The sequence below is a fragment of the Molothrus aeneus genome, chromosome Z, assembly GCF_037042795.1.
Source record: "Molothrus aeneus isolate 106 chromosome Z, BPBGC_Maene_1.0, whole genome shotgun sequence".
NCBI classification, from domain to species: domain Eukaryota; kingdom Metazoa; phylum Chordata; class Aves; order Passeriformes; family Icteridae; genus Molothrus; species Molothrus aeneus.
This window is the reverse complement of record NC_089680.1, coordinates 21,891,489-21,908,816: the sequence shown is the minus strand read 5'-3', so window position 1 is coordinate 21,908,816 and position 17,328 is coordinate 21,891,489. Positions and strand designations below refer to the sequence as shown.

Genomic DNA, 17,328 nt, shown 5'->3' with positions numbered 1-17,328 from the left:
TAAATACTTTCCAGTGGGGTTTCCACGGAAACAGGAAAAGCGGTGCGCATGTGTGCGTGTGTGTGTGTGTATGTTCGTGCATGTGTGCGTGTGTGTGGGGGCGGCAGGAAAAGGTGTTATCTTCAGATTGGAAACTATTTTTAGGTAAGCCACAGGTTAAAACAGCTACCAAATGCTAGTTAAGAAGGTGGCAGGGGGTGGAACTGGACTTCTCAGAAGGATCACATTCTGAAGGGCACTTTATAAAACATTTAATGAGCTAGTAAGTGTCCTTTCAGTCTTCCTTCATTTTCTTGTGCATGTTTGGTACCACTCTATCAAGTGGTATTATATAACAGAGTCTTCTCCTCTGTGGCAACCTGCTAAAGGTTAAGAGAAAGAATGCTGTAAGTAGAACAAAATCCCCAAGGAAGATGCAATATCCAGCAGAAAGGAAGGCAATTTCTGACTTCAAATAAAGCAGTAATGTCTTACAGATGGTATGGTGGGAGGAGGTATTGTTCCCTCCTGTGCTGGCTAAGAAATAGGAAGGAGACTGTAGCCGTCTGTCCTTCTTAGTTGATGATCCCAGTTTTATCAAAGAGTAGGATATCAGCTGCTACTTAAAGTAAAGTGGGGCGATAAGAGTCTCACTATCTGGCAGAAATGTTGCTGGGTACATTTTCTGGACACCTTTTTTGAATTTCTACATTAGGAGAGAGTTTTTCTTGTTGCTCAAGGGCTTGAGCTAGAAAGAGAACAGCTGAATTTCCGTGGAGCACAGTGGAGTAAGAAAAATGAGAGTTAAAGTCTAGGAAAAAGGGAAAGGGAAAAGCAAGACAGTTGAATTTGGAAGAGAGAAATGAAGACATTAAACCAAAACAAAACAAACTCCCAAATAAACTAGGTGAAATCCACCTAGTTATGACACCTTGCAGAAGTCATTAACTTGACAGTGTCCTAGCATCTGTCTTTTGTGGTGTTTCAGCTCTGTGTAAGCCTTTCCTTCTTTTAGAAAAAGAAGAAAAGGAGAAAAGACAAAGAATTTGGGGAAAAAATATAAAGAGGTTCCTTAAAAGCCCTTAAAGAAACCAGGAAACTACATAATGGCAATTGGGAGTATTAACCTTAAAAAAAATTATTTTTCAAGTATATAAAAATCAAAATACAATATGAAAGCTATTTTTTTCTCCTTTGCTTGCAGTCTTAGCCTGGACCATCTTTTCACAAGGGTCTTTTCCTCAACTTTGTAATTTTAAAATAATAGGGAATTTATAAGTAAAATGGACTTATGTGCATATTCTGTTTTTACTAGAGGAACATAGAATATTTAATGTACTTATTTTCAGACAATTCTAGCTCCAATATAGAGATTGATATTCTAAAATGCTTGTTTCCAGGGATTTAGACCCAGACACTATAATCTGCATCAGTAAAAAGTAAGAAAAAACCCAGAAATATGCCTGTTTTGCAAGATGGGAAAGCATGAAGACCATAGTGGAACTTGACAATGGAGGAGAAAGAACAAGATGCTTATGCAGGTCTTCTGTACCATCATGGCAAACAAACTTCACATTGGCCTGCCATGTGTTTAGAGCCATTTCTCATCCTGCGGTTTTCAGGACAGCATTTTTTCCCCCCAAAGGCATACTTGAAACTTTGTCAGTCCAGACTGACAGTCCAGAGTGCCAGCTGTCTCTAATTTTCTCAGTTCTAAATTATCATTACCACAATATGGATGCACTAACATTTTTTTGGAGGGATTTTTGTAAGCAGCACTTATGGATCACAAAACCTTATCCTTAGACTACACAAGTGGAAAACCAGAGACAAGCAATTTTATACTGTCTTTCCAAATTCTGGCACTACAGCAATCCCTTTTGCATTAGAGTAAGGAAAAATAATCTAAATTTCAAGCTGCTTGATTGAATTCTACTTAGAAACAGAAGCAAATGGTATCAATATACAACGGGGAACACTTGGTTACAAAAAGATCAAAATTCAAGACCATTTGTAGGTAAAGTTTTGAAAAGCTAAAAAGAAGGCCTAGGAGGGCAATGACCAAGTTACCTTCTTCAAATTGTAATATTCATCAATGGAAATGGTTACAGAAATGCTATGAGTTGTTGCCTGCAAACTTTGTCTTCTATAAATTGAGAGTAATCTTATTAGTGTCCATTAAGTCAATACACAGAGAAGAAGGAAACTGAACCACCCAGTGTTAGCTCCAAAATGATGCTAGAGTTTGGAAAGATGTTTAAGGAAGCCATATACAAAAAGCCAGGCAATACATTGAGGGGAGCCTCTGGTATACTACAGACTTGGCAGAGACCCTGACAAGGAAGTAAGGTCCTAAGTATTATGGAAGCCTATTTACTTGTTCCATGGATGAGTAGACTATTTGTATTACAACTTCTCAAAAATTCCAGTATGTACTTTTAAATTACAAAATGTGTTTCAGCAATACTCAAGCAGCCTAAGAAAGCTGCCAGGTTAACACTGGAAGAGGACAAAATTGGAAAGGCCACTAGGGAGGAATCCAGCATGAACCATCTCAAAATGCTGTTAGTAGACTGCTAATTTTTATTTTGACAGCAGATACCTGAAATACTTTCATTCAGATTGATGAAGCTAAATCTGCAGACTCATTCCTCCACCAGAGGAGGAACAAACTGCCCTGCTTTGCTCTATTGTGCCATTTGGATAAGGATAAATAATGTATCCCACATCTAATACAGAAGAATCATTGCTCAGGATGTCCTAATACTTGCTGAAATTAACATAAAAGTTCCAAAGCCTGCATAACTGCAAATTTAAACTGTTAAAGGGAGATGAAAGGAATTGCACATTGCTGAGTAATGTATTCTTGCAATAATTTTCCCTTCTTCCCCTGCAGTGGATTGAGACTGAAAACATTATCTCAAATGATAAAGCTCTTTGACCTTGCAGATTTCTGAAGCCTAGGAAATGTTTTATTACAATGTAAATTAAAAGCATGTGGACATTGCTGTGATACATGATTGCTTAAGATTGCTTTTTCTTCATTGTTTCCACTGAACATACTCAGTGGGACAAAAACCTTATGAAGCAAGATAACAGAAGGCCGAATGCAGAAGTTTGTGTACAGGTCATCTTTCATAATGAATTTTGACTATTTCATGATGCACATCATGACAGGTTCTCTCTAAGAGAGCAGGTTTTGTGCCATGTGACAAGCAATTTCTATTAGCTATATTTATGGCTTCAAACATCTTATCTGTAAAGTAAAAATGCATTTCCCAAAAGAATAGATTCCAGACTCCTACCTTACCTTACACTAAAGGGCAGGGACAGAAGGCAAGATCTTTTACATATGGCAAACTGGGTTCAGCTGTAAATGAAAACTAAATATTATGTAGTCACTTCATACTGTCAGCTTCTTTCTATTAAGATGTTTGCTTTCAGTGAAAAGCACAATCAAACATGCAATATATTTGCTAACACAAGAATAAAAAGAAGAATAAAAAAGTCATTAACCTCTTCAACATTATGGGCGATTCCATTCTGCACTGGTCCTGAATCACTTGGTGGTGTTACTGCAACTTCCACTTTTGCACCTTTCTCTGTGGCACCATCCATAGATAAGAGAGGGAAAATAACAGATCAGAATATTAAATTACAAATATACTATTGAAATAGCTGTCATATATTCAGTCTGAGCAAATTATCAAATACTAATGTTGAGTCAACATCTGTGTTAAAAGAGAAAGAAAAGAATTTGCCTAGTACACATTTTCAATAAAAATCTTATAAGCAATGAGCTAGCATTTTGAGAAATATTTAAGTTCATTGCAATATTCAGTGCTCTTTGTTTATGCTAAATGCACTGAGCCTAATACTTCAGGTAGAAAGTGACATAGAGCATTCACCCTTGACTTTATAGAATGCACCATCCTGAATATAGGTAAGGGGATATATTCAGCAATGAAAGTTTTATAACACACTAACCCCTGCAATTGGTAAATTCAAAGCTTCAAAGCTGTAATCCTGCTGTCTTCCCTGCAAAAATGTGGGAAAGAGTAAACATATGGTGTAATAATATCTAATAATATCTAATAATAGAGGACGATCTTTAAACCAGAATCCTGCAGTCCTTGTTCTAAACTTGCACAGGAATTAAAGGAATAAAGTCAGACCTTAGATTTATGATGCCAAATTTATTAAAATTTATTCTTACTTTGACTATCTTGGAATTCTCTAAGTGGTAATTACCTCTATAAGTATGTGGTACATAAAGGTGTCAATGGCCCAAAATCCCTTGGACAATACAAAGTAAGGGGAAATAGCAATATGAAATGCCTTACTCAAGTTCAACATGCCTTATGGCATGCTCTTGTACATAGAAGTAAATACAGCTGTCTAGTTACATTACTGCTATCCTGAGATTCTTCTAAATTAAAAATCTGAGATCACAGCCACAGCAGAGTGCCAGACTATCTGTAATTATTTCAGTATATGTGTGTTGTCTCTTAACCCCACACTCAGCATTTTTGTTTATTAACAGACTGTCCCAACCAACTGCCTGATTTTGGAAGCAAATACTATGTAAACATAACACAAGGTCAGAAAAAGTGTCAAGTAATAAAATTATTCAGATTTTATTGGACACATTTGTATCTGGTTTTCTAGTGCAGATAATATGATGAGGTAAAGTAGAGAAATCAGGTCATGGTACAGATTTTCCTTTAGCATAGGAACTTTGGAACTAAAATAAAAGTTCTTGCCTTAATGGCAAACTCTAGTAAGTCAATTTTCCACAATTTGCATAAATGGGCCTCAATGACTCCCAGAAAGCAGTACACAGACAAATCAAATCTTAAATATGAAGGTGATGCTTTTTGTGATGAGGGTGGTACCATATAAACCACATGTTCTACTAGAGCATTTCAATAAATTAATTAAATTTTTCTGTATATACTGCAAGGAAATTTTGCCTCTCTATCACTTCAACATATAACCAAAATCAGCTTTGCTTTTTTTCTTTTCAACCTGCCTAGAAGGCTTTCTATATGCCTTGACTGGCTTTCTATTCTTGCATTTAACTTCTGTTCCATCCATAAATTTCAGATTCTTTGGTACAGAGAATCAGAGTATTTTTACTAAAATAGCACATGTAATGTAGGAGAAAGTAATGATTAAAAATTTTCAAACAAAATAAAACAGTGAAAGAGACTCTCAGGCAGGGGATAAATCTGCAGTGCTGCACTCACCATGATTAGCTGCTCCATTCTGCCTTTCACTGTCTTCCACCTGGCATTTTTTTTTGGCAATCTTATGCAGAATTGAGGCCCTTTCCTTGAACTTTCCTAAAAGAAAACATTGTTGTTATTACAATGCAGCCATTTTGAGACGCTAAGTTTATTTTCCATAGCTTAGTCTCCATAGATCACTGCTGATAATCCGTTTCAATTCCTCCTCAAACAGCAAATATGCTATTAAACATTATCTCATGTTCCCATTTACAGGGTTGGGGATTTTTTCTTTCTTTCTTTTTTTGGTAGAAATAAAAATGTAATTTTTTTTGAGAACTCGGCAATGAATAGAACAAGAAATTGAAACCAAAAGCTATGATTTTTCTTTGGAAGAAGACAGTACATTTTCACCTATAAATATGCTGGTGTAAGATTTCAGCTGAAGCAGATGATGAATACAGATGAATCAAGAGATCATAAATAAAAACAAACAGTTTCAGTTCTCATTTAGTAGTACTGTAGAACAAAATTTCATATTAACACATATATTGCATTAGAGTGAGTGTGGTCAGTTTTGTCACTTTGGACTTATTTATGTGTCTGTGACTTCTGCTCACTTCAGTGCTTGGTAAAATTATGAAGAAGATTATTCTAGGATTTACTGAAAAACACCTGAAAGACAACACTATCACTTTTCACAGCCAGCATGGCTTCATGAGTCCTGCTTATCAAACCTGATTTCCTTTTATGATAAGGTAACACACCCTGTTGATAAACGTCAACTAATTTATGTGACCTTTTGGATTTCAGTAAATTTTTAAATACTGTCTCTCACAGGTTCCTTCTGGACCTAATGTGCAGCCCACAGCTGGATAAACACATCATGGGATGGGTGAGCAACTGGGCCACAGGTCAGCCACAAAGGGTTCCAGAGAGTGGGGTGACATCAGACTGGGGACCTGTCACTACTGGGGTTCCACAGGGCCCCATGCTCGGCCCTCTGCTCTTCAACATCTTCATAAATGACCTGGACACGGAACTGGAAGGAATACTCAGCAAGTTCCCAAAAAGGGAGGAGCTGCTGACTCCCTCAAAAGGCAGGGAGACCCTGAAGAGAAACCTTGACAAATAAGGTGTCTGGACAATCACCAGCCATATAAAGTTCAACAAGATAAATTGCTGGACTCTGCATCTGGGATGGGACAACCCTGGATGTATGGACAGACTGGGAATGAGGTGCTGTAAGTAGAGCCATGGAAAGGGACCTGGGGGTCCTGGCAAGTTGAACATGGGTCAGCAGTGCCCTGGCAGCCAGGAGGGCCAACCCTGTCCTGGGGTGCATCAAGCACAGAATGGCCAGCTGGGCAAGGGAGGGGATTGTCCTGCTCTGCTCTGAGCTGGGGCAGGCTCACCTCCAGTGCTGGGGGCTGGATGGGAGTGTCACGATATGAGAAAGACATGAAACTGTTAGAGAGTGACCAAAGGAGGACTACGAAGATGGTGAAGGGCCTTGAGGGGAAGCTGTGTGAGGAGCAGCTGAGGTCACTTGGTCTGCTCAGCCTGGAGAACAGGAGACTGAGGGGAGACCTCACTGCCATTAAAATTTCCTTGTGAGGGGAAGAGGAGGGGCAGGCTCTGAGCTCTTCTCTGTGGTGACAGTGACAGCACCTGAGGGAATAGTCTGAAGTTGTGTCAGGGGAGGTTTATGTTGGATGTTAGAAAAAGGTTCTTCACCCTGAGGGTGGCTGGGCACAGGAACAGCTCCCAAGGAGGTGGTCCCAGCACCAGCCTGAGAGAGCTCAAGAAGTGTTTGGACAGTGCTCTCAGGCACACGGTGTGACTCTTGGGGCTTTCCTGTGGCAGGAATTGGGCTTGATGATCCTTGTGGGTGCCTTCCAACTCAGCATATTCTGAGATTCAGAAGGGGAAGAAGAAGTCTCCAGAATACATGATTTTCATATCAGATTCTTAGAGATAATTTTTCTTCTAAACCCGCCAGGTTGGGGCTTTTTTTGTCTCCCATGAAGTTAACCATGCAGCTCAACCTCTACACTCCTTAGGGCAACACACTCTGCAGAAGTCCCAGGTTTTGTCACTCTTTATTGACCACTGTGTCCAAATGATACACCAAAACAAAGTAATGTCAAAGATGTCAATATTAGGTGAAACGAAACCTTTTTCTGCCTTCATAGCTCTTTCTATGTAAGGACTCTTTGGACATCTTATGACAGCCTATGATGTGTAGAAAGTTGATGTATCTGCCTTTACTGATTTATCCTGATTGCTATTGCACTTTAAGCATTTTAAAATATTTTTAGATGTTTAACTGGTGGCTATTTTACAGCACATTTCTTAATTAAAAATACTATTACAATACAGGGCCTGTAGCTCTTTTAATTCTTCATCTCCAGTCAAAAAATTCTATTGAAAACTGTTGGTGTCCCTGCAGCAAAACCAGCACAGACTTAAGACCAGAAGATATTTCAATGGAGTTATATGAAAGACTAACAGTGGAAAGTAAAAGTAAGAAGTCATGAATTAATTCAGTTATTTGGATAACACTCACTTCTTGCCAAGCTAAAAACTTGGAGAAATTCCAAGCATACAAGGATAAATCATTAGTCAGGAAAGAAATCCTCTCTTCCCTCCTTAAAATGGAAGATTCACACCCCTGTACCCACACTTTTGCATAAGGAGAAGCATATGAGCAATTCACAGTGACTAGCAGCTATCACTTGCTGAGAAGTGGAACTAATTTCTCAACAGCAAACCACTTGGAAAGTAATAAAAATACCACAAATATTTAATGAGCCATACTGTCCTTTCTGCAGTCCCCACCTTTTCACAAATACATCATGCTCCAAAAAAAAAAAAGAAAAAAAAAGGAAAAAAGAAAAAAAAATCAAAATTAGCAATTCACAATGTTTTGCAAATATTATCTTTTTTGGCACCCAGAGTTAAACGCCTGCAGAATAGTATTTAAGCATAGAACACAATCATAAATAACAAAGCATCTCATTATTTTATTGCGCAGGGTAAGAGGCAGAGATTCTAGTTAGATGGGAAGAAGTAACAAAGAATTAAAAAGAGAGAGAGTGAGAGAAAGAACAGGAATTTTTTGGGATAGCATAAAAGAGAAAAAAACAGAAAAAAATATGAATCATATCCTCAAATATTTTAGGCCAAAATGCTGAGTCATGGTGGTTCCTAACTTATTTTGAAAGAGTAGCGGCATTTAAAACTACTTATCTAGAAGAATGAGTAGATATTAAAAGGTGCCTCATATAATTTCAGTCCCCTAAAGGATTGTGCTAGCTTTCAGATTCCAATTCAGCATTATATGTTTGAGAATTCAGCTTGTGATGCCACATATATAGAAATGCATTTTGTGCAAGCAATGAAATTGATGCAGCCAGCACATTTCTGAAAAATATCTGTGGAGCCATCCATGTCCCCACTTATTCCAAGATGGTGTAGGACCTTTCAATTAAAGGTCCAGTTTTAGAGGTTAAGGATATTCTGAGAACCTAAGGATATTCTAGTATTTTATTTGAGACTGTGTGAAACTGTGTAGGTTTTCTTAACAGAGAAACATGGCCACTATTGAACTGAAAAGAAAATGTCTCCGCAGAGATTCACACTGGTTTAGATTAGCTTAATTGAATGTGACATCCATTTTTTTCACATTTACAAAAACCTCTCAGCATATTTAGAAAGAATTTCTGACACTGACTTTTAATGATTTTAAGTTACACCATTTCATTCAGGAGACTGTTTCACAGTTGTAAGTCACTGTCATGAAAGTTAAAATCAACATATGCAATGGAAAATGTCTTTTGTTTTATTTTTATTTCTCAGTAGATGTATGATTCAGTTTACATTGTTTTACATCATTACCTTTGATTAAATTCATTCAATGTAGTTAACAAAAGTGCAAGGAAATTATTAAAAAACATAATTAACTATCAAAAACATGAAACTGACAAAAGCAGTAGTACTGGCCTGCATGAAGATAGTACTGAAATATAGAAAAGACCACAGAGCAATGCCCCCTCCCTCCTTCCCGCCCTCCATCCCTTTCTCTACCATTTTCCTCCTTTAAACCAAACCAAAACCTTTTCACTGAAGGGGAAGCACAGAGCCACCAAGAAAAAGGATCAGCTGAGGATGTATCTAAGTCATTCAAATCTTCAGAAAGCCACAAATGTCAATCTTAGGCACAGATCTTCTCTCGTGTCTTTTTTCTTATCTTTAGGTGGGGTCATTAAATAAAGCAAGCATCTTATGTCACTCTTCTTGTTTCTAGAAGGTAGGTGCCTGTGTTTCCTCTGGAACAGTCCTATGTACTATGGTTTGACTATGTAACAGAGCTTTTCACAACAGGTGGCATAATGAGAGTTTAGATGAATGACAATGCATGCTTCCATAGGACAGATCTAGGTTCACTAAACTCCAACAGATTTGGCAGCTTATTTTAGTTTGCAAAGAATGAAGTAGAAGGAAGAGGTGATCAAGGCCAGATGATTACCAAAGAAGGTAGCTTAAAACTACATTGGTTTTTGTTCGAATAGATACAAACAAATCATTATTGTATAATGTAGATATGCATTGATATGCATGAGTAACTCCAGCTGGCATCAGTTGGCAGAGATTCTCCTCCTGATAAAGGATATATTAAAAAGCCAATCCTTTATCTACAAACTAAATTGCAGTCTACAGGTTCCCTGGGTCAGAAAAATATCTGATTTGACGTGAAAACAGTTCTTCAGAAATTCACTCATTTGAAAAATTCAGGACTCTACCACTTGCCTTGTTTTCAGTCTGTGATCAAAGGAAACATACTGCATCTATCTAGCTATAGCCAAGCTTTCACGAGCCTGAACATATCAAATCTGTGGCTGTTGAGCACTCTGAACTGTACTTACTAATTCTGCTTATGATGTGCCGTGGATGATAACTAGTGAGTGACTACCAATCTAAATCCAGAAATCCACCTTACATGCTTTCTCCTTTAAGATAAAGCAGAAGTATCAAATGAAAACACTTGCAATTTTGTCATGTTGTAGACTATTGGTGGAGCACAAGATTAGAGTGAGCGTCTCTTCTCATCTTGTGGGGCACATTTACTCTCTCAGTTTGACCTGATTAATCTAAAATTAATTTAAAGTCACTTTCAGGCCAAAGAGAAATGATCAAAACAATAGAAATCAGTTTCTAATATATGGAGCACAATGGCTCTCTGGCCATTAGGATGAATCTGATTGTGTATTATAGCTTAACTATTGATTCTTGTCCCTGATTGTTCTGATGCAGCAGGAAGAATAAATGCACCTGAGTTTCTTCACTGCAGGAGACTGAAAGAATATTCTGTATCTCCACTCCAGGCTTGAGGACTGGACATAAGGATGTCACAAAAAAATCAATGGATTTGTAACTGGATTTATGTATTCCTGTGACTAAGCTGCTGTGCAAAAGGTACAAAATCCTCAGTCATAAAAAGGAAGAGAAAGAAGTAAATGGGTAACACAAGTAAGTGTGATGCAGAGTGATAGCAACTAAACTTCAGAAAATCCAAACAGAAAGCTGAAAATATAGTACACTTCAATCAAAATACAACTTGTGAGATATACTAATCATTACTTGCCTCGTGAAAGACAAGTGAAAATTATGATGGTTGTATTTGAGAAGGTAATAGACTGCATCATAGACTCTTGTCAATGTTAGTGTTTCTAAAGACAAAGAGCTTACTTTTTATTTCTGCTACTGGATTTTTCCTGTGGCTACACTATGGTTCTGAAATATTTATTCATGAGAAATGCATTCTGAGGTGACATTGAATACTAAAAGCATTACTTCTGCATAGGCACAGGAATAATATACATCTATGTATGTATTATACTGCAACAAGTGTTTCCCTACAACTACATTTACTTGCCAATAGAATATTGATGAATCTCAGAAGGCTACTTTTGAAATAACAGATATGATACTTCACTATAAAAAATAAAAACCTTAACATACTCACATTTAAGGCTACAATAAGAAATTACCTTTTTATCTTGATTGTAATGAAGACTGAATTAAAACATACTGCAAAATGAAGACTGAATTAAAACATACCAGCTTTATCTCTGGTAGCCATATCGGAGTGGCCCAGGTTAATGGCTCCTTACAGGTTCTTGAGAGGTGTATTTAAGCAACATAGACACTACTGTTCACCTGTTAAAATCTACTTTCAGACATCTTTTTTTATATTGGTACCACCCCTGTGAACCAGATGCTTAATCTGGGCAATGGAGCGCAGCAAAGCAAGACCATTCTACGAGCTCAGGCCTGACACAGATGAAAACAGCATCTTCCAACACCTGGTGCAAAGGTGCACAGGACCATCTCCCACAGCCTGCCCCACAACCAGATGGTTATATTTGTGTATCAACAGCAAATACAGAAAGAGGGAAACAGGCCTTATCACTTTCCATCCTCCCTGAGGAATGATCATGAGTAAGTCATGCAATGAAGATTCTCTTAAAATCTTCAAGATTACTCAACACTAGAAAGGAACTGTGTTTTTAAAAAGAGAGAATTAATACTGTTATTATACAAATACTGTTATTTGTCCTAAATTCCCAAGATTAAAACCAAGTGTGAATAGGTGGCTAACTTTTCTACAGGCCTCAAGATTTTCCCCATCCCCAAACAGGCTGCTAATCTCTAAATTTAACATAATGAAAACATCTGTCTGGAATTATAATCAGAAGGATGGACAAGAGGCCTTGATCCTACAATCAGGTCTCAGTTCAGGGATAATTCCAAATTGTAGAAATGCTAATTGCACTAGGACAAAAAGCATGTGTTGGAAATTTAGTATGGAGTTAACTGCTTTCCTGAATTAGTATGATAGAACTGCAGTGCTTTTGAATCAGCAGAAAAATTTCCTGAGATTTCACTGAGCCCTGATTCAGGCCCTAATTACTTCCTTCTTAAATTGCTAGAATGAGGATTTCAAACTGCAATTTTTTTTTGCATTGCAATCAAGCATACAATTAATACTCCAGGAATAAACACGCCTAGTTTTTAAAGGTTATTCATTGCTTTTCAATAATACAGTAAACTGAAGTCACTTAGCAATTGTTCAAGTGATTTAAAAATCGATAAATTAATTTCCCTTCTTGAATGCATTGTAAAACATGGCATCAAATAAGCACCTACAATCCACGTTATACTGTGCCATATAACCTGCAAGTATGGTTTTGCATATGTTCTTTGCAAAAAGTATCCCATTGTATTTTCTTACCTGAAATAGCAGAACTGAAATGTTGAAAACAAAGACTTGAAAAAAGAGTTGTAACTGACTGAGCCACCAATAAACACATGCAAAAATGAGTTATTCAAAAATGGAGAAAATGAAAATAGGACCAAGAAAAACAAAGAAAAATGTAAACACAAAAAAGACACTCAGAGGGCTTCAAAAAAAGCTCATACAAACAATTCTAAAATATTTCTTACCTTCTTCAGTCATTGTGTCATAATATTTTAGGTTTCCATATGATCCAAGCTCTATAACATCACAGTAAAAGACACAGAGATAAGGAACCAGCAGACATTAAAGAAATGTACATGTTTTTGCATGTGCTTCATAAACTGGAACAGTGATTATGCAAAACATTTTCCAGGACAACGAAACACAGATTACAGAAATGGCACTGCTTTCCCCCTCCAGAATTTCACAAGTCATTGACTTTAGCTAAAGTGTTAAACTTGCTAAATTGAGATGTAGGAGAAGCACTGAAATCTAAAACTTAGCCTTTTCAAGTTTCTTGCCAATTTGGTGTCTTTACATCTGGGAAAAGATAATAAACCTTGAGAGTACCTAAACAGCAGCAATTTTGCAAACTAAGCTCATTTATCATTCCCCGGGTCAGACAGTCAAATACGTCTGTATCCAAATCAAACAAAAAAGTTTCAAAACACATAATTTTAGGAGCTGTTCATAATGCAGTCTCCCAAACACTGTTTTGATACCAGTGCTGATATTGCCTGGCTTTAGATGGGCTACTTAATTTAACCACTCTCTTGTCACTTGTGAAATCAGAAAAATAGTTACTTGCCTCATCAGGTGATATGACACCTAAATTCATTAAATCATTCAATCTATCTGAAAATAGTGCATTACCAGATTCTATCAGGGCATTAAAAAGAATGGAATGCAAAGGTCTCCAGATCTTTAGGGCTACTACTGTTTGCTTCTGTGTGATAAAATTTTGCATAAAATCACCTTTTTACTACAGTGGCTTTACACTATTTTTTGAAGCGCTTTTTTATTAACATTTGGCATACGTGTTATTGTATGCATAAACACAATAATTAATATAAACCTACAAAATAGGACAATGAAAAATTAGTCTCAAGGAGGAATTTGTTAATGGTCTGGCTGAGGAATTTGTGCATGACCACTCATAATTTTTATGAGAAGTTTTGCAATTATGTTTCTGAGCATCTAACCTTTGACAGAATGTAACCATTAAAAAGTGAATACTTAACAGTTTGATGATGCTTTTTTCTTTGCAAATATTGTCTTTCATATTTATGAAACACCTTAAGCAATTAAATGCAAAAGTGATATCCAATTATTTTGTTTTTCAATGATGCATGATGATTTTTCAACAATTTTTCACAAAGGTGAATTTCAGTAGAGACATGGTTATTAGTTTTTAACTGTAAAATACTGTGATGATATAAAATCTGACACTTTGAGAGATACATTTAAAAGAAAAAGAAATCTTACATCATTTGCAGGGACAGAGAATGCCTTACGCCATGTAACTAAAATATACAGGATATTATCACTGGGGTTTTTTTAGTAAGTATGATTGGGTTGTAATGATTTTTCATAGGCATATTATAAAGAAACTTACAAGTATTCATACACTCTTGCTAATAAAATGTAGTGTCTTACTTGCCCATAAGTAAGCCAAATAGAATAGGACATTAAGTCCCTCTTATGGCAAAGTCCCTCTAAAAGCAAAGAAAAATGTAATTTAAAGACAGAATTTAATATATTGTTTTACAGCAATAAAGAATGCATATACTGTTTTTAAATTTTACTTAGTCTTGCAACAAAATCTTTGCAGCTGCTAGTACACATAAGAAGTTATTGTCCTACCATCCTAATTTTAGTCCTTACCTGGAAAGAGCTCCCAATAACTTCAATATAGGCACCCCTATATACAGCATTTGGAACTACTTGTCCTATTTAATTAGAGCTCAATATTTGCTGAATCTACGGGCAGCACCTTTGCTTGTATTTATTCTCACTGATCTTTGCCTTCATGTGTCTGGGGTCTGCTTTGCTAGAGCCAGGCCTGAGGCATTCACTGGAGATTGAGGACAGGACTGGAACATACATTCCAGAAAGAGTCCGCCAAAAGGAGGGTAAAAGTAAAAAAAACAAATGGAGGCACACGGAGAACAAAATGTTAGCAGAGAGGGACTGCATGAATGAAGTTGAGAAGAGCATTGCACCACAGCAACAAACTTCAGAATTAACAGAATAGCATGAGGCTTCTTACTCTGCAGATGAAGCAGAAGAGATTTCAGAGGAAACCAACAACAATCGTGAATTCTAAATCTCAAAACAAAAAACTGAAAAAATGGAGTGGAAGCAAGGCAGGACATTTCACACACTGGGAATCCCATTTAAATCTATTTACTTCCCATCTGAAGTGAGAGATAAAAGACAAACAGTAAAGAAAAAAAGGGTCAATCTGACCTTACAGAGACCAAAAGAGAGGAGAAACAAGGTGGTGCATGACAGTGAATGATGCTGATGATAATCATGTTCTGGGAACTTCAGCAATTCAACACACCAAGGATTATACCAGTATAATTCCTGCAGTTAGCAAAATTATTTCCAGGAAAACTCCAATCTTGCTGGTAGGATCATGCTCTCCAAAGCTTATAGTCCTATACCCAGAGTGGAACTCTTTATACAATCATCAGCCCACTGACTGCAATGCACTACCCAGAAAACATCAGCTGCATATTCACATGTATTATATTTGAGGGTTTTAAGATTACTTAGGTCAGTGCTGCTTGGCAGCATGACAGATTTGCCTCTGCACAGTCTGCTTCCAATATATGGTACTTCTGCTGTAAAATTTAGACTAAATATGCTCTTTGTTTTTGAGTTCTCCCATTAAGCAAGACATACCCTGTTTAATATAACTTTGAGTAAATAGAAAATGAAGTACTTTTTAGAAAAAAATATTAAATTGGAAAAACTTCACAGCTTTAGAAGTAATCTTGTTTGAAATGGAATTGAAAAGGGTACTTGAAAAATTATCCCCAAATCCAATACAATTAAAATTTGACAATTCTGTTTTTGTGAACGTGCTATGCAGTTCCCATGGTGAGGTCATAATAGATAGACTGGATGGCAGCCAGTACCTGCATCCCTGTTGGTCACATGAAACAAAGAGGATGCAGAGATGCAGCTTAACAGCTGATCCCCAACAGTTACAGTCACTGAATTAATTTGTTCCCTTCTGCATATTTTTACACCAGAAAAGAACAGAAGGTTCCTAGTAATCCTGACTGACATTCCTGAAGGATTACAGCAACATTTGTCTTACTACGTACTGTTCTCTAATGTGTTTGTGGGTGTCACACCACATCAAAGCAAACAGAAAAATATTGTTGGTTAACGGGGCTATGTTATTGGTGATTTCAAATTCAAGACACCAAGCATGGCTTCACCAAGAGAAAAATCCTGCCTGACCAACTTAGTGACCTTCTACGATGGAGTGACTACATCAGTGGACAAGGAAAGAGCTACAGATGCCACTTACCTGGACTTCTGTAAGATCCCCTCATGCTCCCTCTCACTGAATTGGAGAGAGAATGTATCTGTGTAAGTGGAAATAAATTGACTAGATGGTTGCATCCAGAGGGTCACCTGGCAATGAGTGGTGTCCCTCTGAGACCAGTCTTATTTAATATCTTCATCAACTACATTGACAGGGGAGATCAAGTGCATTCTCAGAAAGTTTGAGGAACATCAAGCTAAGTGATGCAGTTGCCACATCTGAAGGACAGGATGTCATTCAGAGGGACCTTGACAAATGGGAATGGGAATTTCATAAGGTTTAACAAGACCAAGTGCAAGGCACTGCACCTGGGTTGGGGCAGTCCCTGGTTCCAGCACAGGTTGTGGGATGAACAGATGGAGAGCAGCCCTGGGGAGAAGGATTTGGGGGTGTTGGGGGATGAGAGGCTGGACATGACCCAGCCATGGGCACTCACAGCCCAGAAAGTCAAATGTGTCCTGGGCTGCATCCAAAGCAGTGTGGGCAGCAGGGCCAGGGAGGGGATTCTGCCCCTCTGCTCTGCTCTGCTGAGACCCCACCTGGAACCCTGCATCCAGCTCTGGGGTCCCAGCACAGGAAAGACATGGACCTGTTAGAGAGAATCCACAGAAGGGCCACCAAGATGATTAGAGGGATGGAGAACCACTCCTAGGAAGACAGAACATTTGGGTTGTTCAGAATACAGAAGAAAACGCTCTGAGAACATAGAGCAGCCTGTCACTTCAAGGGGAACTGCAAAACAAATTGGGACAAACTTTTTAGTAGGAGTTGCTGTGGTAGAAAGAAAGTAGATTCACACTATATATAAGGAAGATATTTTTTAGATGGAGGATGTTGAAACAATGGCTCAGGTTGTTCAGAGAGATGAGGTAAATTCCCCATGCCTGGATATATTCAAAGTCAAGATGTACAAGGCTCTGAGCAACCTGACTGGTTGAACATATCCCTGCTAGTTGCAGGGAGATTGTACTAGATGATCTTTAAACATCCATTTCAACCAAACTATTCTATGACTCTATTAAATAAGATAGCTAATAACTCAGCTAATTTTACTCTCACTAAGTATAGTACATACTGGCTGTAATGAAATACTAATTTCTGTCTTTTAAGTATATAGCCCCAGGCTGCCATAGAAGAAAAGCAGAATCAATATTTCTCTTCACTCTCCTGCAACTAAGATCTTGGCTACAGACTGTAGCTGACCCAAGTAAGGCCAGAAATCAGCCTGTCTCAGAGTTTCTAGAACTTCTTAT

The 17,328-nt window shown here is 37.6% G+C and overlaps 1 protein-coding gene across 1 annotated transcript in view; it reads right to left on the bottom strand.

Moving 5' to 3' along the window:
• The window catches only part of SLC24A2 (solute carrier family 24 member 2), a 106,123-nt gene that overhangs the window by 20,033 nt on the left and 68,762 nt on the right, over positions 1-17,328 (bottom strand). The window contains exons 5-7 of the mRNA XM_066569286.1: positions 12,717-12,767; positions 5,229-5,324; positions 3,496-3,581 (exon numbers count right to left, since the gene is read on the bottom strand). Coding sequence (XP_066425383.1) covers positions 3,496-3,581; positions 5,229-5,324; positions 12,717-12,767 — 233 coding nt within the window. The remainder of the gene's footprint in view (positions 1-3,495; positions 3,582-5,228; positions 5,325-12,716; positions 12,768-17,328) is intronic.